Source organism: Dendrobates tinctorius, unplaced genomic scaffold (genome assembly GCF_039654945.1).
Source record: "Dendrobates tinctorius isolate UK_male_01 unplaced genomic scaffold, ASM3965494v1 ptg000036l, whole genome shotgun sequence".
NCBI classification, from domain to species: domain Eukaryota; kingdom Metazoa; phylum Chordata; class Amphibia; order Anura; family Dendrobatidae; genus Dendrobates; species Dendrobates tinctorius.
This window is the reverse complement of record NW_027361704.1, coordinates 42,428,840-42,451,210: the sequence shown is the minus strand read 5'-3', so window position 1 is coordinate 42,451,210 and position 22,371 is coordinate 42,428,840. Positions and strand designations below refer to the sequence as shown.

General features: G+C 46.7%; 1 protein-coding gene across 2 annotated transcripts in view; it reads left to right on the top strand.

Moving 5' to 3' along the window:
• Positions 1-12,836: 12,836 nt before the first annotated feature.
• The window catches only part of DDX46 (DEAD-box helicase 46), a 209,972-nt gene continuing 200,437 nt past the window's right edge, over positions 12,837-22,371 (top strand). For both annotated transcript variants that reach the window (XM_073573810.1, XM_073573808.1), the window contains exon 1: positions 12,837-13,007. In XM_073573810.1, coding sequence (XP_073429911.1) covers positions 12,991-13,007 — 17 coding nt within the window. In that variant the 5' untranslated portion in view covers positions 12,837-12,990. The remainder of the gene's footprint in view (positions 13,008-22,371) is intronic.

The window sequence follows — 22,371 nt, the reverse complement described above, 5'->3', positions numbered from 1 at the left end:
GGCTGTCGCGGGTGTATCAGGAGGTGACAAAGCTGCAGAGGCGGTGAAACGCGCGTCGAGGTGCCTCCTAGCAGACCATGTAACCCACCTAATAATGGCTACAGGTAGTTATATTTAATGATCTACCCATATACGATTTCATGTGCCTTGACTTATGACCTGATATAATTGAGCACTTTACTATGCTACTATGACTCAATCTGATGGCCTGTTTTTATTTTAATGAATACTTTATTATAATCTGGTGGTATTTCTCCAAGGCTATTTTTTGGCACTACATTTGTACTTTCTATTTCACACCTGTACCCAAGTATTTTTGATAGTCAATTGTATGGATATTGGAATTCTTACTGGACATATCTGAGTTATTTCCTTCTTATACGATTGACATGTGTGTGATATGCCTACTTATCCATTGGGGTCTATGGCTGTTTTTTAGTTTTCTGTTTGTTGTCCCATTGCTATTGCACTTCTATGTGTAATTGCTACTTATTATCTTCTGTATGTACGGTGATTTAAATAAAAAATTGCTATCATTTAAAATCTACATTATTGCTCCTTGGTTTTCGCTATTGGTTTATGTGAGTTATGTATGAAGGGATCAATATATATCTTTTATGAGGAATTCTATCAGTTCTAGCCAGTCTCCAGACCTGAACCCAGTAGAAAATCTTTGGAGGGAGCTGAAACTCAAAGTTGCCCACAGACAGCCCCGAAACCTGAATGATCTGGCGTAGCTCTGTATGGCGGAGTGGGCCAAAATCCCTGCTGCAGTGTGTGCAAACTTGGTCAAGAACTACAGGAAGCGTCTGACCTCTGTAATTGCAAAAAAATGTTTCTGTACCAAATATTAAAGTGAACCTGACAGCAGGATTGTGCTCAGTAACCTACAGACAGTATCAGGTCGGCGCCGTTATACTGATTAACCCCTTCTCGACATGCGCCGTACATATACTGCTCTGCAGGAGGTGCGTTCCCGCAAAGAGCTGTATGTATGGCGCGGCTTCACACTGAGCGCCACGGCAATCACATGCGGGTGTCAGCTGTATGGGACAGCTGACACCCTGCAGCAACACCCACAACTGGTGCTAGCACCGAACGCGGGCATTTAACCCCTCTGATGCAGTCAGTAGTGACAGCAGCATAGAGGAGCATCGCGCAGGGAGGAGGCTCCCTGCGTGCTTTCATCAGGACAACGTGATGCGATCGCATTATCCTGATGGTTTCCATGGAGACCCCCGGCACCAAAATGGCTTCAGGGTCCTGCAGGGAAGGTGGCATGTCTCCTACACTGCTTGTCAGATCCTACGATCTGATGTAATATAGTAATGTCCCATACTGGGACAATGTAAAAAAAGTTTTTTTTTAAATATTAGAATGTGTAAAAATATATTTTTTTTAAAAATCCCTCAAGAAAAAAATATTTTACCAGTAAATACATTTATTTAAAGTACACATATTTGGTAACACTGCATCCGCAACGACCCGTTCTATAAGACTGTCCCACTAGCTAACCCCTTCAGTGTACAGCATAAAAAAAGGAGGCAAAAAACTGCTTTATCATCATACCGCCGAACAAAAAGTGCAATAAAACGTGACCAAAAAGACGGATGTAAATAACAATGGTACCGCAGAAAACGTCATCTTGTTCCGCAAAAAACAAGCTGCCATACAGCTCCATCAGCAGAAAAATAAAAAGTTATAGCTCTCAGAATAAAGCATTGCAAAATAATTGTTTTCTATAAAATAGTTTTTATTGTGTAAAAGCGCCAAAACGTAAAAATATAAATGGTATCGCTGTAATCGTTCTGACCCAAAGAACAAAGCTGCCTTACCAATTTTACCACATGCGGAACGGTATAAAAAAACAAAAATTAAATCCAGAATTGCTGGTTTTTGTTCATTCTGACTCCCAAAAATCAAAATAGAAAGTGATCAAAAAATGTCATGTGCCTGAAAATGGCACCAATAAAAATGTCAGCTAGTCTCGCAAAAATCAAGCCATCATATAACTGTCGGCTGAAATATAAAAATATTATATGTCTCAAAATGTTGTGATGCAAAAACTAGTTTTCGCAATGAAAAGCGTCTTTTAGTGTGTGCCAGCAGCCAAACATAAAAACCCAATATAAATCTGGTATCGCTGTAATTGCACCGACCTGAAGAATAAACTTGCCTAATCACTTATACCACACGAGGAACGGCATAAAAAATAAAACCAATTCTTCACATGCTGTTGATTTTTTTCATTCTGCCCCCCAAAGATTGCAGTAACGCTTGGCGCACATTTATCCTGCGCTCTTCGCTGAGCGCTTACACTGAGGTTTCCGTGTTAATCTCTGAAACACGAGATTCAGACGGAACCTCTGTCGGAAGATTCCCTATAATGAGGACGCCATCTGACCTGTGATCTGGCGAGGTTCATCTTTTTAGGATTGCGTCATAGTGCCGTTGGCCACAGTCTTGTTGCCTCATTATAGTGAATGGATCCACCGGGGGTTTCACCTGTCACGTCACTCGGAGATTTAGATGGAAATCCCAAAGCAAGTGGTCAGCGTAGAGCGACGGATAACTGTGATCTCTAACGTTATGTAAAATGTTCCCAATAAAAGCATCATCTCAATCCACAAAAAAAGCAAGCCCTCAATCAGATCTGTCATCTGTTTACAGAAATAATTGGGGCTTCTACGTTACTGGTAGCGCAAAGGCTCTGGAATAGCGAAATGGCTCCTCGCTCCCCGAAAGAAATTCAGCAAATTCTCCGCTCCCAAATCCAAATGCCCCCTACCCTTCTGAGCCCCATTGTGTCTAAACCACATATAGCGCCCACATGCTTGGCATTTCTGTAGTGATGAGAGCCCACCTAATTTACAGGTATGTATCTCCAGAAGTATGAGCTAGGCACAACGTACTGGTCACTACAACGGCAGTTTGCAATTTTCACTCAGCAACTTCCACTGCTGTCTGTTTCTGGAAAACACCCATGGAGTCAAATCGCCACTACACCTGTAGATAAATTCCCATAAGGTTATAATTTCTAAAATGTGGGCACTTTAGGGGTATTCTGATTTCTACCACTTAAGGGCTCTATATATAGAATCCACAAACTGTTCTAGGAAAATCTTCACCCCTGGAGACAAATAGCGCTCCGTCCCTCCCAAGTCTTTCGGTATGGTGAAGCAGTACGGTACAGCCACATATGGGGTATTTCTACATTCAGCAAAAATTGTGGGACAAATTCTGGTGCCATTTTTACCATTTTTCAGTGTGAACATTTAAAACTTGGAGCTAACACACAATTTTGGTGGTAAAAATGTAAATGATTTTTTCTTCACTTCAAGTTTGTGACACACCTGTGGGTGTCAATATAATCACTGTACACCTAGATGAATTCATTGAGCGTTTTAATTGGTAAAATGGGGTCACTTATGGGGGGTTCTGCTGTTCTGGTACCTCAGGGGCTCTACCAATGTAACTCCCACACTCCAAAGACATACTGATAGGGAATCTAGATTCTGAGCCCTAATGGGAACAGTTCTGATGTCTGTAAAGCGCTGTGGAATTAATGGCGCTATATAAATGATTAAAATAAATAAATGTACGGTATACAGTATGTATATATGGTATATCTATATGTCTGTGCATGTAGGGAGGAGGACCCCCACAGAGTGTCCGGGACGGAACCAAGGGGACCGCCATCTGAGTTCCTAAGGAAACAGTACCCAGGGAACAGAGGAGGGAGTGAACTGTTGAGAGTGACAGGATAGCAAGGGGAGGGGCGAGTATAACAGGGACAGGGAGCGCGGAGAGGAGTCAGAAGGTGATATGGATCACCCTCACCCAGGGCAGCGGGTTACTCGGTACCTGGCCCGTTGGAGTTTCAATGGGAGATGTCACGGTAGTTGCGACCCAGTCCATAGCCCTGGGCGTCGGGATCGGACCCCAGCCTTGCGCTGTGAACTTGGGAAGGGTTTTGCTCTAACCCTAATCCTTAGTCCTCCTCTCCTTACATTCCGTACTAATCCTTCCTTCTTATGGAGAGAGTCAGGCTTTACATCAATGTCTCTTTCCTGTGCCAGCAGACCCAGGTCACTGAGGTCGGCTGCAGCACTTGCTTCATCCATCCCACTCCGGGGATCTTCACTCTTCCACTGACTCTGTCAGACTGACCAAATCCTAAACTCTTCCCGCTCTTTCGGTGCCAACTAACTCCACCTACCTCCCAGCACCCTTTGTGTTCCAAGCAGGGAGCCACCAAAGGGTGCTTTGCTACGCTACTATGTTGTGTGGGATGCAGGTGTTGGAGTGTGGTCAGGTGTCTCCACCTTACCTGAATGGTGGGGTACCACACCTCAGGAGGAGGTGCAGTACCTCTGTGGCGACTGAACCCTCAGGGGCGCCACAGATACATCAGACACGGACAGGAGACGGAGGGGCGTGAGAGAACGGGAAGGACACTAACAGTTGAAGAAGAGACCAGCAGCAGAGGGTAGATACGCAGTGGCCCTCAGAAAAGAGGTGCCGAGCTTCATAGCTCCCAAGCGTCCCGATTTCGGGTCCATATCCCGCCGTCCCGGCCGGGACGCTTTCTTTCCCGCGATCACGGTCAGATGACCGCAAAATACAAGCAGTCTGAGTCGCACATCACGTTCCACTGGAAGTGACGTGCTGTAAGCTGACCGCCGGAAATGACTGCTGACCTCATTTCTGGCGGTCAGCTTACAGCACATCAGGAGGAGGTAATCGTTCGGGACTCCGGGAGGACAGAACCGGCGGCCGCGGCAGCACATCAGCGCTCCAGTACCACCCGGCTCTCACTCTACTCCATATGATCCCAGATCCTGCCTGTCTCTGTCACATGCTGCCGCGGCGCTCGATGCACGGCGCATGGAGCGGCAGCATATGAGAGCGAGACAGGCAGGATCTGGGATCATATGGAGTAAAGTGAGAGCCGGGTGCTGTATGGAGCGCTCACTGGGGAGCAGGGTGGATTTGATTTAAATCTAACTGATTTAAATCACTAGTCAGTAAGGCTTGATTTAAATCAGTGATTTAAATCAAAGTTTCTACCTAAACTAGTTCTTGCTACTTTAACATGCAAGTAGATGAAGATTTTTAGAATCACTTTTTATATTACTTTTTTCTCCCTAGTTTAATGGGTTAATCATTCATATTTGGACACCACTGTTCTGTTGTACTTAGGAAGGAGAAAAATAATCCTGACCTTAATAACAATTTAAATAGATTTATTCAACTGAAACAATAACAACATTACAGCATAAGTTATTTGCTTAAACAAACATCCATGTTTGTTAACTAATTTGGCTAAACAAAATATATATATATTTTAAGAAACTTAGACTGTCAGCCCAGCCGACACATGAAAAACTTAAATACTACTGTCCCTGCTGTCCTCTGTAGCTCACTTGTCGTCATCTTCATCATCATCATCTTCTTCTTTGTTCCTATTCATAATCTGGAAAAGAAAAACAAGCTTTCCTGCTTTATTGGGTCCCAACCGATTTCTCAATTTAGAATGAATGAGTCCAAAGGAAGAGAATATTCTTTCAACGCCTGCAGAAGAAGCTACTGCTGTTAAAAGTGAAATCATTACTTGAACAGTCTCTAAATCCAAGCGCTTAAGTGACTTCCACCAGTTTACTGGTGTGACCTTCCTTAAAATATCTTCAGCAAACATATATTTCTTGAATGGTTCCCCCCTTAGCTCTGAAGTTTATTATAGTTGGCATTAAAGATGGATGATTGCTGGATACCCATGTCATAGCTAACTCCTCTTCCTCAGCACTTAGGTTTTGACCCTGATATTGGATATTGACAATATTTGCCAAAAAATGAGCTGGAGTCAGTGCTTGTCCCATTCGTTTGTTTACTGCTTGTAATTTAATTCTGTCCATGTGTAGTTCTGTTTTTAAGTGTTCACTCAGTTCCTTCCAAATTTCAACAGCATCCGCAATAAAACAGCTATTTTTCTGTATTTTGTTTAAAGCTTGAGAGATGGGTTTCAAGAAGCTCAGCATATATTCAACATTTCTCTTAAGCCCAATGTTGAGGATTTTGGCCGTGACAGTGCCATCTATTTTATCTCGATTTTCTTCACAAAGTGTCATCAGAATAGGCCAGTTTTTGATATACTGCTCAAAACAGTCCACCACAGAGTTCCATCTAACATCTTGTGGGAGCGTTAGCTTGGTTCCACCCATCCTTTTCAGAGCTGCTGCAGCAAAATGATTATTACGGAAGTATTTAGCAATTTCAACAACATTAGCCTTTATTTCTGGAACACTTAAGTCTTTGGCTAAGAGGTGCAGCAAATGAGCACTGCAACCATATGTTATTAGCAGCTTTGTATTCCCTCCCTGCTCTTCTAAATCTCTTCTCATCTTGGATACGTTTGCAGCATTGTCAGTGACCAAACTGCGTACTAGACATTTGAATTTTTGTTCACATGTCGTTATAGCTTTTACTGCCACTTCTTGTAAGTATTCTGCTGTGTGTGCATTTCCTGACGTATCAGTTGTTTGTGCAAGGAAGATTTTACCTTCTTCTGTTGTTATACAAGCACATACAATAGGATCATTGTGGACATTACTCCACCCATCAATACTTAGGTTAACAATTTTACCCTCCAGAGCTGTTGCACATTGCTCCATTTCTCTGTCATACACTTGATCCAGCAGTTTCCCTGCAACATCAGCTCTGCTGGGTGGACTGTATCCTGGTCTCAGTGACTGAACCATATTAATGAAATGTGGGTTCTCAGTCAGACGGAAAGAAGAGTTCGTTGCATAAATAAACTGGGCAACTTTTTCATCAATCAACTCTTTTTCTAATCTGCTAGTTCTTATCACAAACCTATCTATGGTGGTTCCAGGAGGTAAAGGTTTTTTCTTCCTTTTGGGTGATGGTGATATGTGGCTGTGGGTGTCTGATGATGATGCTGCTGCTGCTAATGAAGCACTATCCTGGATGGATAACTCTGAAACTGTAGAACAGGATGATGGTGATCTTGGAGGTGGATAGTTTCCAGAATCCATGAATTCCCCTAAACAAAAAAAGTCAATGCTGTTATTTTATTGTTTATACAATTTCTGCTTATTGTACACAACACATCACTGCCCCAAAAGGAATATTTGTTTTTCTTCATAACTGTACCAAATGACAGTAACATGCAGTAATAATAAGAAATATAATTTTTCTCACACATGACAGTTCAGTCTTTAGAAATAGGATTTAATAAAAATGTTTACCAACCTGAAGATCCTGCCTGTTCAGAAGTGTTTCTTTGGTCATCTTCATCACCGCACTTCTCATGATGTTGCCTCATTCGCGCCACCAGGCCTTGCATCTCTTTGTTGCATCGTTTGCATTTTGCACGCATGCCTGCCTTACCGATAGGCGAAGGTGCTTTATTAAAATATTCCCAAACTGGGTCTCTTTTACGGCCTGCTGCCATTATAAGGAAAGAATGTAATAAACCTCAGATCGTACACACAAACAGATCCAGACTTGTCTGTCTGTGGCTATGCTGCAGTATTGTGCTCAAAGTTTCACTTTCATTTTCTTGTCTGCTTGCCCTTCCTCCTCCTCACACTTAGATTCACATTCTTCTTGTGTTGTGCAGATCTATTCCACTCCAAACAATCAGAAACATATTGTCTAACTTCTTGGACTTGGCACTGAAGGGGTTGATTCTGTATTCATAGGTTTGTAGAACAATAGGATTAAGGTCTTTTTCTCAACTCTGTTCATGTTGTAACATTTTTGCCCTGAAGAAGAGGCTGGGACCTCTGCGGAGTCAAATTCAGTTTTGAGAACTGCGTAAGTAAAGCGAGCGTCTGTGATAATATAGGAGAGAAACTGCCCACTAATCCTACAGAAACCTCTGGAAGAGCATGGCATTGTGAATGTTACACATATACAGCCTTTATTCTACTGAGTTAAACAACTCAGCTTTATCTCATGATGGAAGAACCTTTGGATGGTAAAATATTTTCCTCAAAAAGCAGTTTATTGAAAAAAATCCGATTTAAATCAAAAAAATCCGATTTTTTTGATTTTTTAAAAAAAAACATTGATTTTTATCCACCCTGCTGGGGAGGGATTGTTGTTGACTCATAGACTGCCTGAAGTGTATGAGCTGGTGTCCATGACGACGCGTGACTCCCTCTCTCCTCCTGCCACTGCTCTGTCAGGTTTAACCCTTTTGTTACTTTTCCTCACAGAGACTGGAATGGCCAAGAACTGACAAGAAACTGTCCTGTGCCAGCTATATACGAACAGTCCACACACTGTGCCAGCTATATACGACCATCCACGCACTGTTCCAGCTATATACGACCGTCCACGCACTGTGCCAGCTATATACCACCGTCCAAGTACTGTGCCAGCTATATACCACCGTCCACGCACTGTGCCAGCTATATACCACCGTCCACGCACTGTGCCAGCTATATACGACCGTCCACGCACTGTGCCAGCTATATACGAACCGTCTACGCACTCACTGTGCCAGCTATATACGACCGTCCACGCACTGTGCCAGCTATATACGACCGTCCACGCACTGTGCCAGCTATATACCACCGTCCACGCACTGTGCCAGCTATATACGACCGTCCACGCACTGTGCCAGCTATATACCACCGTCCACGCACTGTGCCAGCTATATACGACCGTCCACGCACTGTGCCAGCTATATACGAACAGTCCACGCACTGTGCCAGCTATATACGACCGCCCACGCACTGTGCCAGCTATATATGAACCATCCACGCACTATGCCAGCTATATACGACCGTCCACGTACTGTGTCAGCTATATACAACCGTCCACAAAATGTATTCATGTGTACCGGCAATATACAGCCATCCACACACTGTATACACGTGTACCAGCTATATATAGCTGTCCACATGTGATCAGCAGTGCTAAATGGGTGTGGTTAGGGGCATGGATATGGGAGTGGCTACTGAAATGGGTGTGGTTAGGGGTGTGGCCTAAAATTTGCTGCTATGCCCGCCGCAGGCTTTGTCCCTCTTTCCCTTCTTCAAAAGTTGAGAGGTATGCGAGCTTACCGACAGGGGACTGCCTCTTCACCCCAATCCTGGGCTACGGTCTGCCTCCGGTCATCCTCGGCCGTTACCGTTGAGCTCGAGCCCTCCGCGGCCTATCCGCTCCCTCTCCCGGCTGCTGCCATCCCCCTTCAGCTCGCGGCTGCGGCCTGCCCGCTGCCACCCGCAGACGCTGCCGTTTCACTTCAGCCCGTGTTTGCGGCCTGTCTATCACCGCTCACAGCCACCTTCACCCCGCTGCAGTCGGCAGTTGGGGCCTGTTCCTCGTCAACAGAGACACTCTGCACACAGCCTCAGGCTGTGCGTGTGGCCAGTAAACCGCCACTCTTGAGAACTGCGACACAACCCTGCTTGGGGACAGAAGTCCCATTGAACTCACTAACAAGCGCAACCCCGCTGTTACAACAGGGGGTTACTTCATCTCAGGACTCCATCAGGGCCTGTTGTGCCCCAACTCCTCCTGGGCGCTGGAATGCTCGAAGACTACTCCAAATCTTCAGCAGCTGGGCCCAGCGGCTGCGACGCCAAGGCAGCCTCATCAAAGACGCCACAGCAGCTTCATCCGCAACGCAGCTTCCACAGAGACGCCGAAGGACGTCAGGGCGGATAAGTGATATTATAGAGTATAAGGACCTGTAGACGACCATACCGTGGCCCCATAGTAACCGGCCTCGGCCGGGTTAGTCGTGTTCTTTTCAAATAGTGTTTGGTTGTACTGAGTCCCTGCGAGGACAACTGTTGTTACCCCTTTTTGGTTGCTTAGTATAGCCCTAGCGGCTTCAAATTATAAAAGTTTGCTTTTCAAAGTTCAACCAGTCTCGCGCCTCGTCACTGCATCCTGCGAACCTGCTGTTACCTACATGCATGCTTACAGGACAGTAATAATGAAGGCAATATGGCTTGTTTCTCGGCGCTCGAGGCTCCAGGGGTCCAATTGCCCGATTTCACTCATTATAAGCAGCATACCGGGGAGGGAGGGGGCCCAGACACATTTCTTGCACAGGGGCCCCAAGCTGTCAGTGTCCGCCCCTGCTTTAGGTGTATTCACATCTGGGCTCCTCACCACATTGCACTTTCTTATTGTGATCATTTCTGCTTTTTAGGAAAGGCGTATTCTCATCTCCAAGATCCTGTTCCAATACGTAGGTGTAAGGCTAGTTTCACACTAGCGTTTCACTGACCTGCATCAGTCTGCACACGGCTGCTGCCAAGCTCCGCCCCCTGCTGTGCCTCCTCCTGTCAGCTCTGCCTATGGGCGCATGACGCTGCATGCGACCTGCATACCCTATCTTTAGCATTGGGTACCCAGGCCGTGCGCAGGTATGCGTTTGCCGGCGCATGCCTCCTTTTGACGGTGCGCCGAGTGCACCAAAATGCAATACAGTGCGTTTGGCGCAGGTCGGTGCACCGTCAAAAGGACGCATGGTCGGCAAACGAATACCTGCGCACGGCCTGCGTACCCAATGTTAAAGATAGGGTACGCAGGTCGCATGCAGCGTCATGCGCCCATAGACGGAGCTGACAGGAGGCGCAGCAGGGGGTGGAGCTTAGCAGCGGCCGTGCACAGATCGACGCAGGTCAGTGAAATGCTAGTGTGAAACTAGCCTAATAATAGTAATAATAATAAAATCTTCCAATTAGAAAAGCAGCATAGTTCTTCTGATTCGCTGTTTGCTAACATTATGATTGTTACACCTCCTACATGTTGGGACAGGAGCCTGGAGACGGAATACGTCGTTAAACTTGTAAAATACAAGAAAAGAAAGTCTTGTGAATAAGAAACTTGACGAACAAGAAACCAACTCCAGCATTGTATCATTTATTAGTCATACTAACTGAAGAGCCTGGTGTTGCCCGGGCATAGTAACTCACTGTGGTGTTTTGGTTATAACAAATTATAATGATTATATTGCACATAAATTGTTGCTGTATGTCATCTTCTCATGTATATATTGTATATCTGTGAGTCATCTCCCCTGTATATAGTATATACCTGTATGTCCTCTCCCCCTGTATATACCTATTATGTCATCTCCCCTGTATATAGTATATACCTGTATGTCATTTCCCCTGTAAATAGTATATACCTGCACGTCATCTCCCCTGTATATAGTAAATACCTGTATGTCCTCTCCTTCTGTATATAGTATATACCTGTGTATAGTAAATAACTGTATGTCCTCTCCCCCTGTATATACCTGTATGCCATCTCCCCCTGTATATAGTATATACCTGTGTGTCATCTCCTCCTGTATATAGTATATACCTGTCTGTCATCTCCCCTGTATATAGTATATACCTGTGTCATCTCCTCCTGTATATAGTAAATACCTGTATGTCCTCTCCTTTATATAGTATATACCTGTGTATAGTAAATAACTGTATGTCCTCTCCCCCTGTATATACCTGTATGTCATCTCCCCCTGTATATAGTATATACCTGTGTGTCATCTCCCCCTGTATATAGTATATACCTGTATGTCATCTCCCCTGTATATAGTAAATACCTGTATGTCCTCTCCTTCTGTATATAGTAAATACCTGTATGTCCTCTCCTTTATATAGTATATACCTGTGTATAGTAAATAACTGTATGTCATCTCCCCCTGTATATAGTATATACCTGTGTGTCATCTCCCCCTGTATATAGTATATACCTGTATGTCATCTCCCCAGTATATAGTAAATACCTGTATGTCCTCTCCTTCTGTATATAGTATATACCTGTGTATAGTAAATAACTGTATGTCCTCTCCCCCTGTATATAGTATATACCTGTATGTCATCTTCTTCTGTATATAGTATATACCTGCATGTCATCTCTCCCTGTATATAGTATATACCTATAAGTCATCTCCACTGTATATAGCCCCCGATGTAACCTGAAAGAGAAGAAAAAAGGAGTTAAATTATACTAACGGGGGGAGGGGGTGTTCCGGTCCGATGCCGTCCTCTTCATTCCTTCCTGTCGTGGCTCCTGCGCAGGCGCATTGCTCTGCCTTGTTGACGGCAGAGCAGAATACTGCAGTGCGCAGGCGCCGGACCTCTCCTGGTGCCTGGGCACTGCAGGACTCTGCTCTGCCGTCAACAAGGCAGAGCAATGCGCCTGCGCAGGAGCCATGACAGGAAGGAATGAAGAGGACGGCATGGTATGAAGATGGGAGGAGCTGGACGGGACCATGACACCCATTGGACCGGACCGCCCCCCGGTGAGTATAATATAGCGTTTTTTACTTCTCTTTCAGGTTACATCGGGGGCTATATACAGCATTACAGAATGCTATAGATAAGCCCCTGATGTCGGTGCCGGCAGCTCATATTTGAAAAAAGGGGTAACAGATTCCCTTTAATGGTTGGTGTGCCGAATTTTTCCTTGGATATTTACTGTTTTTCACCAGTGGAAGCGTGCGCCCACCTGTTTCACTTGGACCCAGCCCAGAAGGATTTGCAAGTGGATTACTCCTGAAGCTCCCACACCTCCTCATACTTAAAAAAAAGAAAGGATGGTGGAAACTGCTTGGCGGGCATTTAAAGGGATTGTCCACTGCCTTGTAATGTTATCTACTCAAACCCTTTAACAAGTAAAAACAGTGATTTTTTTTTTTTTTTTCTAATGAAGAGATATGTGCAGGTGCTGCTGGAAATAACTGCGACTAAATGTGAGGTAGAGAAGAGACCCGAGGGCCCACATCCCGGAGGTAACGGGAGCTGTAGAGGCGGTCCTCTACCTCTATAGTGTGACCATTTCCTGACTGGTGCTGTGCCCTAACCTCCCGCCACTAGGTGTCGCTAGTGCGGCGAAGGTCGCAGGAAGACCAGGGCGCCTCTTCTAGTCTTCTCTGGTGTGAGGTCTCTGCGTGCAGGCGGAAGATCAGGAGAGGACGAGGCTTGCGGAACCATGGGCCGGGAGTCCAGGTGAGACTGCGCTGCTCCGCTATGGCTGCCGGGCTCCTACCTGCGTGTCTGGGGCGGGCCCGGCCTGAGGGTGCCGCTCTGGTGTGGCCACCAATCGGGCTACTACGTTGTCAGCTGGGCCTCATGTTACCTATTGTGGGAGTATTGGGGCTGAGGAGAGCCTGCAGCCGTGATGGTAACAAACAGCACCTCTACTATGGCCCTGTATACTCTCTGCAGCCATGCCCCAGTGACCGCTGCAGCCCATCGCTGGGCTCTGATGCCGGCCTTTACATCGCTTGATGTTGAGGCAGGGAGCAGACCTGCAGGAGGTGAAATGGCTGACTCACTGCTTTGGGCTATATAATTTCTTTCTTGTTGGAAGTTTTCTTAACCCCCAGAGCTGTTTTCGGTTTCACGTTTTTGTTTTTCGCTCCCCTCCACATAGCCGTAACTTTATCTTTCAGTATGGCCATGTGAGGGCTTGTCTTTTGCGGAACGAGTTGTACTTTTGAACGACACCATTGGTTTTACCATGTCGTGTACTAGAAAACGGGAAAAAAACTCCAAGTGCGGTGAAATTGCAGAAAAAGTGCAATCCCACAGTTGTTTTTTGTTCGTCTTTTTTAACATGTTCACTAAATGCTAAAACTGCCCTGCCATTACGATTCTCCAGGTCATTACAAGTTCATAGACACCAAACATGTCTAGGCTCTGCTTTATCTAAGAGGTAAAAATAAATTCCAAGCTTTGTTAAAAGAAAAAAATTTGCGCCATTTTCCAATACTTGTAGCGTCTCCACTTTTCATGATCTCGGGTCGGGTGAGGGCTTATTTTTTTTGCATGCCAAGCTAATAATAATAATAATAAATTTTATTTTTATAGCGCCGACATATTCCGCAGCACTTTACATTTCAGAGGGGATTTGTACAGACAATAGACATTACAGCATAACAATAATCACATACAGTAGATTATAACAAATACCAAGAGGAGTGAGGGCCCTGCTTGCAAGCTTACAGTCTATGAGGAAAGAGGGAGACACGAAAGGTGGGTGGTAACAGTTACCCTGATTGTATGGACCAGTCATAATGTTAAGTGTGTAACAGTACAGACACAGAGGGCTAATAGAGGCATAAAGCATGTGGGAACATGATGCGGGGAACCTGGTTATGGTAAAACTTTTGGCTCTGCCACACAGGGATAGATTAGGTTAATGTGTTGGGGTGGTAGGCCAGTCTGAATAAATGCGTTTTCAGGACACGCTTAAAATTGTGGGGATTGGGGACTAATCGTATTGACCTGGGAAGTGCATTCCAAAGAATTGGTGCGGCACGTGTAAAGTCTTGGAGACTGGAGTGGGAGGTTCTGACTATTGAGGATGCTAATCTCAGGTCATCAGCAGAACGGAGGGCGCGGGTAGGGTGGTATACTGAAACAAGGGAGGAGATGTAGGGTGGTGCTGAGCCATGGAGGGCTTTGTGAGTGAGGGTAATAAGTTTATACTGAATTCTGGAGTGGATGGGTAGCCAGTGTAATGACTGGCACAAGGTAGAGGCATCAGTGTAACGATTGGTGAGGAATATGATCCTGGCTGCAGCATTCAAGACAGATTGGAGGGGGGAGAGTTTGGTAAGAGGGAGACCGATTAGAAGAGAGTTACAATAGTCGAGACGAGAATGAATAAGAGAAACAGTAAGAGTTTTTGCAGAGTCAAAGGTAAGAAAAGGTCGAATTCTAGAAATGTTTTTGAGGTGCAGATGACAAGAGCGAGCCAGTGATCGAATGTGGGGGGCAAAGGAAAGCTCGGAATCAAGTATGACCCCAAGACAGCGGGCCTGTTGCTGTGGAGTAATAGTGGAACCACACACAGAAATGGCAATGTCGGGTATAGGTACATTAGTAGAGGGAGGAAACACCAGGAGTTCAGTCTTTGACAGATTCAGTTTCAGATATAGTGAGGACATGATGTTAGACACAGCGTTTAGACAATCGCCGGTGTTTTCTAGAAAGGCTGGCGTGATGTCAGGAGAAGAAGCGTATAATTGGGTGTCATCAGCATAGAGATGGTACTGGAAACCAAATCTACTGATTGTTTGACCAATAGGGGCAGTGTACAAGGAGAAGAGGAGGGGACCTAGAACCGATCCTTGGGGGACCCCAACAGTAAGGGGAAGATGAGAGGAGGAGGAACCGGCAAAAGATACAATAAAGGAGCGGTCGGAGAGATAGGAGGAGAACCAGGAGAGAACGGTATCCTTGAGGCCAATGGAACGGAGCATAGTGAGGAGGAGCTGATGATCCACAGTGTCGAATGCTGCAGAGAGATCCAAGAGAATTAGCATGGAGTAATGACCATTTGATTTAGCTGTTAGCAGATCATTAGAGACTTTAGTGAGGGCAGTTTCAGTGGAGTGTAAAGAGCGGAAACCGGATTGGAGAGGGTCGAGAAGAGAGTTTTCTGAGAGATAGCGGATAAGACGGGAGTGGACCAGGCGTTCCAGGAGTTTAGAGATGAAGGGAAGATTAGAGACAGGTCTATAGTTAGCGGCACAGTTTTGGTCGAGGGATGGTTTTTTAAGTAGTGGATGTATGATGGCATGCTTAAATGAGAAGGGAAAAATACCAGAAGAGAGAGAGAGGTTAAATATTTTAGTTAGGTGAGGGGTGACAGCAGGGGAAAGGGACTGAAGGAGCTGTGACGGAAATGGGTCACTGGTGCAAGTAGTTGGGTGAGAAGATGCAAGGAGCCTGCTTACTTCTTCTTCTGTGACTGGTTCAAAATCAGAGAGTGAGTTAGATGCAGTGGGGGAGGGAGGACGGTGCATGGTATGAGGTGATTGGGAGATAATTTCCTGTCGGATCTGGTCAATTTTTTCTTTGAAGTAATTAGCCAGATCGTCAGCTCGGAGCTCCGTGGTTGGGGCCTGTACTCTTGGATTGAGTAGAGAATGAAAAGTGTCAAAGAGACGTTTCGGGTTATTGGACAGTGAGGTGATGAGGGTGTTGAAATAGGTTTGTTTGGAGAGGTGAAGGGCAGTGTTGTATGTTCTAAGCATAAACTTAAAATGGATGAAATCTTCTGGTAGATTGGATTTTCTCCACAGACGTTCGGCGCACCTGGAGCACCGCTGCAGGAAACGTGTTTGCACCGTGTGCCAGGGTTGTCGCCGTCTGTGTTGTGGTGTTCTATTTATAGGGGGTGCAAATTCATCCAGGGCACTTTGAGCTGACATTTTTTAATGATACCACTTTTGTGTAAATATGATCGTTTGATCGCCCATTATTGCATTTTAATGCAATGTCACGGCGACCAAAAAACCGTAATTGTGTGGTTTTTTTTTTTGGTTTTTTTTTTCTAATTGATCGGGCGATTCTGAACTCGGCGATATCAAATATGTGTATATTTGATTTTATGTTTGTTTTATTTTGATTGGGGCGAAAGGGCGGTGACTTGAACTTTTATATTTTTTTTTTATATTTTTAACAACATTTTCTTTTTACTTTAGGCATGCTTCAATAGTCTACATGGGAGACTAGAAGCTGCCATAACCCGATCGGCTCTGCTACATACAGACGATGATCAGATTGCCTCTATGTAATAGAATTTCTCGCTTGCTATGAACGCTGATCACTGGGTGACGCCCACAGCACTCTGGCACTAACAACCATAGAGGTCTCCAGGAAACCTCTGGTTGTCATGCCAACACACCGCTGACCCGCGATCACTTGATGCAGGTCACCAGTGGGGGTATTTCCAGCATGATTGCTGGAAGTGCTTGTTAAATGTCGCTGTCAGCTTTTGACAGCAGCATTTAATGGGTTAATAGTTGCGGGTGGATTGCGATTCCACCCATGGCTATTGCGGGCACATGTCAGCTGTTCAAAATAGCTGACATGTCCTGGGAAAGATGTGGGCTCACCGCCGGAGTCCAACATCGGTGTACTTTTACATCCGATGTCGGAAAGGGGTTAAAGAGATTATTAATGGTCCCCAAACTACAGGCAGCAAAAATCAGAGCCTGGATGCACAAATGCAGCCAGGTAGATTTTATTCTTAAACATTCTGTTTCAGAGAAGGTATACTTATAAAGATTCACTGTCAGCCGCAAGGACACTGTTCTCTCCAGGTTTTTCTCCTACCTCTCTGACTGCAACTTCACTTTACCTTTCACTGGCTCCTCTTCCCCTCATTTTTGTTTTTTAACAGCATTATGGGCTGCAAAATGTCCCGCACACATCCACACGTATGATGTCCATTTTTCATCAACTCCTGGGAATCAGCGGTACTGTTAACGCTGTTCCCCAGTGTCGGGTGCTGAAAACAGCACTCATCATTCTCTCCTGCTCTACCAGCGAGTAGGGGAGAATGTTGAGAGTTGTATTCAACTGACAGTGAGAGCAGGCGGCAGCTGGTGGGAGTATTCATCAGCCACCGCCTGCTCTATAAATAGAATATAAATAAAAAAACGTGAGTTTATCAGTCGTCCATGACAGCACCACCTGAGAGAGGGGATCCGCCCTTCAGGAACAGGAAACCTACAGATACAAAAGGGCGGCACCTCTCCCACGCATCAGTTGGTTTCCTGTTCCTGACAAGGACAGAACTCCCTACAGATCGTCCGTCATGGATAACCGAATTCCCAGGCCAGCGGACCGACTCAGGTAGCGGGGGGTTCTCCTACCTCGGTCTCGCTGGAGGCCCTGGATGCGCCACGGTGGGTCCGGGTAGGATTTCCACGGCAGTGGTAAGAGCAGGCGGAGACAGGGTCCGGTGGGCGCCTTCTCCATGGAGCCGGTGAGGTAAGCGGGTCCCCCTGTGTCTCCTTCCCCCGGGGGTGCGGTCCGTTCGGGCGGGCGCCGCCAGCGGTGTCCCACAAAGGGAGCGGCGGTTCCGAGCCGGCGGCGCAGTGCTAGCCCCTTGCCGCGCGTCCCCGCAGCCTCTGGCGCGCGGCGGAAGTGACGCGGCGGAGGGAGCGGGGCCTAGCGCCGAAACCGGAAGTCGGATGCCGGTCGACTTCCGGTTGTTGAGGACGCGCGCCGATGCGCGCCCGCCGCCTGAGGGGGCCGGGCACCTGAAGGGGAGGGGGAGGATCGCGGGGAGCGGTCCAATAGGTGGCCCAAACGCCGGACAGAGTTCCTGCTGATCCGGAGGGGAAGCCTTCTTAAGACAGAAGGCAGCGCTGCTGAGGTGCTTCTGGAGGCCCAGCGACGGACACGACAGAAGCCCCCATGGACCCACAAGAGGTGCAGCCCGTGGCAAAGCACCCCAGTGACCAGCCTAAGAGGCGGAAGGAGGTTACGTTCGAGTGGACAGAGCCACAGTAGTTCCTCTAGGTCAAAGGATCCTCCTGCAGCCCCCCATGATCCGGTACCTGTCCTCATCTGCAAGGGTAAGAGATCTGCGAGAATGTACCCTGATGCAGTGTCCCCTTATGTTTTTTGATTCTCAGGGGAAGAAGGCCACAGGGAAGCAGAAGCACAAGGAATGTGCCCTCTGTAGTTGCCCCTTACCAGATGGCCACCCTAAAAGATTGTCAGTCTTGCGTGAGACAGACGGTAGGGACGGAGATGAGGGGTAGAACGTGAGTGGAGTATCAGACTCTTACACTCTTCCCTATTTATGCAGGTAGCGGAAGAAGCTCCAAGCTTCGCTACAGACCTGAGGCAGTTAATCAGGACTGAAATAAAAGCCCTATCAAAAGAAGATTCTTCTAAAAGAAGACGGGCTAGTGGTTCAGGCTCAGAATCTTCAGTCGGCCCTAGGAGGGAAGATATCTCCTCAGAGTCCTCGGCCTCCTCTTCTTCTTCCGAAGAGGATTCCAGCCGGTTCTGTTTTCCCTTGGACCAAATGGATAAATTAATTAGAACCATAAGGTCAACCATGGGGATAGAAGAAAAAAAGACAAAACTGTCTGCTCAGGACATTATGTTCGGGGGTCTAGACCCCAGAAAGCAAAAGACTTTTCCACTAAACGAAAGAGTCCAGAGCCTGATAGACAGGGAGTGGAAAAAAACGGAAAAAAGGGGTTCTATGCCGCCTGCTTTCAAGCGAAGATACCCCTTTGAGGACCCAATAGTAAATCGATGGGATAAGGCCCCCAAGCTGGATGCAGCGGTAGCTAAGGCCTCCAAAAAGTCATCTATACCCTTCGACGACATGGCCTCCCTTAAAGACCCTCTAGATAAAAAGGCAGATTCCTTTTTAAAGGGCACATGGGAGATGTCAGCAGGCGCCCTAAGGCCAGCAATAGCAGCCACGTGCGCAGCCAGATCCATGATGGTTTGGCTGGATCAATTGGACTCCCAGCTAAAGGAGGGAACCTCGCGAGCTTCCATCCGTAAGTCTCTTACAATTATCCAAAATGCTGCTGCCTTTCTGGCAGACGCCTCGGCAGACTCAATAAGCATGGCGGCCAGGTCTGCAAGTTTGTCTAATTCAGCCCGACGAGCCCTCTGGTTAAAATGCTGGCCGGGAGATATCCAAGCCAGGTCCCATCTCTGTTCTATTCCCTGTGAGGGTGAATACTTGTTCGGCCCCGTCCTAGACGAACTGTTAGAGAAAGCCGGGGATGACAAAAAGAAATTCCCGAGTCTGCCGAATACATCCTGGAGACGTCCTTTTTCTAGGAAAGGGTATTCCCGCAGGAGGCAGGCCAGAGATCAGAACAGATGGGACAACAAGAAAACCAGAGGTACGGGCTTCATGTTTGGAGGAGGGGGGCGCCAAGAAGGTCCATCACGGGATAATAAGAAGCCGCCCCAATGACTAGTGGCCCCGGTAGGAGGAAGATTATCTGCCTTCTACCCGGCCTGGGCCAGAATCTCAAATAGCAGCTGGATACTGGGGGTGATAGCTACAGGACTGCATCTAGAGTTCTCCTGCGTTCCCCAAGATCGGTTCAGGGTAACTCCGCTCAATTCTTCCCCGCTAGAACAAGCTGCCCTGGAGACCGAGGTCCTCGAGCTACTGGACAAAAAAGTCCTGACGAGAGTTCCAGAGGAAGAGAGGGGGAAATGCTTCTATTCCCCCCTGTTCTTGGTCCGTAAACCGGACGGCTCATTTAGGGCTATATTTAACCTAAAAGCCCTCAATAAATTCTTGGTCGTACGTCCGTTTAAAATGGAAACTATTAACACCGCAATAAAAATGCTGTTTCAAAACTGCTTCATGGTGGTCCTAGATCTGAAAGACGCTTACTACCATATACCCATATGTCTAGCACACCAACCTATCCTTAGACTGGCGGTTCAGTTGGAGGGGTCAATCCAGCACTTCCGGTACGCGACCTTACCCTTCGGGGTGGCAGTTGCGCCCCGAGTATTCACCAAAGTGATGGCAGAGGTGATGGCCCACCTGCGCGAGCTAAACATTCTAGTCGTTCCCTACCTAGATGACCTCCTTATAATAGGCAGTTCAGCCGAGCAATGTTTAGAACAATTACAGAAAACAACGGCGGCTCTAGAGCGGTTGGGATGGCTACTTAATATCAAAAAATCCCGTTTGCAGCCATTAAAAATTCAACAATTTTTAGGCCTAACCCTAGATTCTAAAAAGCAGGAATGCCGTCTGCCCCCAGAGAAGCTGCTGCACCTGCATGGCCGGGTCCTGAACGCTTCCAACAACCCCTCCATGTCCCTCAGGAAAGCCATGTCCCTGTTGGGTTCCCTCTCGTCCTGCATTCCCGCGGTCCAGTGGGCCCAAGTTCATACGAGAACTCTACAGGGCGAAGTTTTATGGTATCAGAGGATTCTTGGGGGTAACTTAGAAGGTCGACTGACCTTATCCAGAAACACAATAGAGTCCCTGGAGTGGTGGCTAGAAAGAAATAATTTGTCTAGAGGGGTCCCTTGGGAGTATAACATTACCCGCGTGGTCACCACGGATGCAAGTCCTTCCGGTTGGGGGGCGCATATGGAGGAAATTCTGGTCCAGGGCCTATGGGAACGGGATCAGATACCAATGTCTTCTAATTTAAAAGAATTGACAGCGGTAGTACACGCAGCTAAAGAGCTCCTTATGTATCTACAGGGCAATCACGTACGAGTTCTCTCGGACAATCGAGTGGTTGTGGCCTATATCAACCACCAAGGTGGAACTCGATCCAAAACTCTGATGAATGTGGCAGGACAGTTGTTCCAGCTAGCAGAGCGGCATTTTTTATCTCTCACGGCTCTTCACATAAGAGGGAAAGAAAACGTCGCGGCAGATTTCCTAAGCCGCAATCTGTTAAAACAAGGAGAGTGGGCCTTAAACACCTCCATTTTCGTTCAGATCGTGCAGAGATGGGGTCAACCAGAGGTGGATCTATTCGCCACCAAGGAGAACTCGAAAACGAGACAGTTTTGCTCCCTAAATCCCAGGGAGACTCCTCTGGCAGTAGATGCGCTACTGATAAAATGGGACTTCACGCTAGCCTACGCCTTTCCTCCCCTATCTCTACTTCCTCTGGTGTTGAGGAAGATCAGGAAGGACAGGGCAAGGGTCATAGTCATCGCCCCGTTCTGGCCCAGAAGGGCATGGTTCTCGAACCTCAGGATCATGTCGGTAGACGATCCTTGGGTTCTCCCGGACATCCCGGACCTTCTGTCCCAGGGCCCGGTCTTCCACCCTCAGGTGGCTGGCCTACATCTCACGGCGTGGAATTTGAGCGGTCACTGCTAAAAAGTAAAGGCTTCTCCCCAGACCTAATTGACACTCTACTAAAAAGTAGGAAAGTGGTGACAACTAAGATTTACGTCAGAATTTGGAAAAGATTCCTCCAAAGCTCAAATATAAATACTGATGATTCCGTCCCTATAGGCCAGATCTTGGAATTTTTACAAAAAGGGCTGGACCTGGGTCTCTCCACCAGTACCCTCAAAGTACAGGTATCCGCCTTAGGGGCCCTCTTTAGCTGCAACATCGCGGCTAATTACTGGGTCAATAGGTTTATCAAAGCAGCGAGTAGATCCAGACCAATAGTAAAGAATAGACTCACGCCATGGGATTTGAACCTAGTCCTCACAGCTATGACAGAAGTGCCATTTGAACCCATCTCGTCAGCCTCTATTAGGAGCCTGTCCCTCAAGATAGCTTTCCTGATAGCCATAACGTCAGCCCGTAGGGTAAGCGACATTCAGGCATTGTCTAGGCGCCCACCTTTTCTTCAGGTAAAAGAGGATAGGGTAATACTTAGACCTGACCCAGCGTATTTACCAAAAGTAGCCTCCAGCTTTCATAGGTCGCAGGAAATAGTCCTTCCATCCTTCCTCCCTAAACCAACTAATGAGAAAGTGGAGAAGCTACACACTTTAGACGTTAGGAGATGCCTCTTGGAGTATCTAGCGGCTACCGATCCCTGGAAGAAGGACAATGCCCTCTTTGTCTCCTACCAAGGCCCTA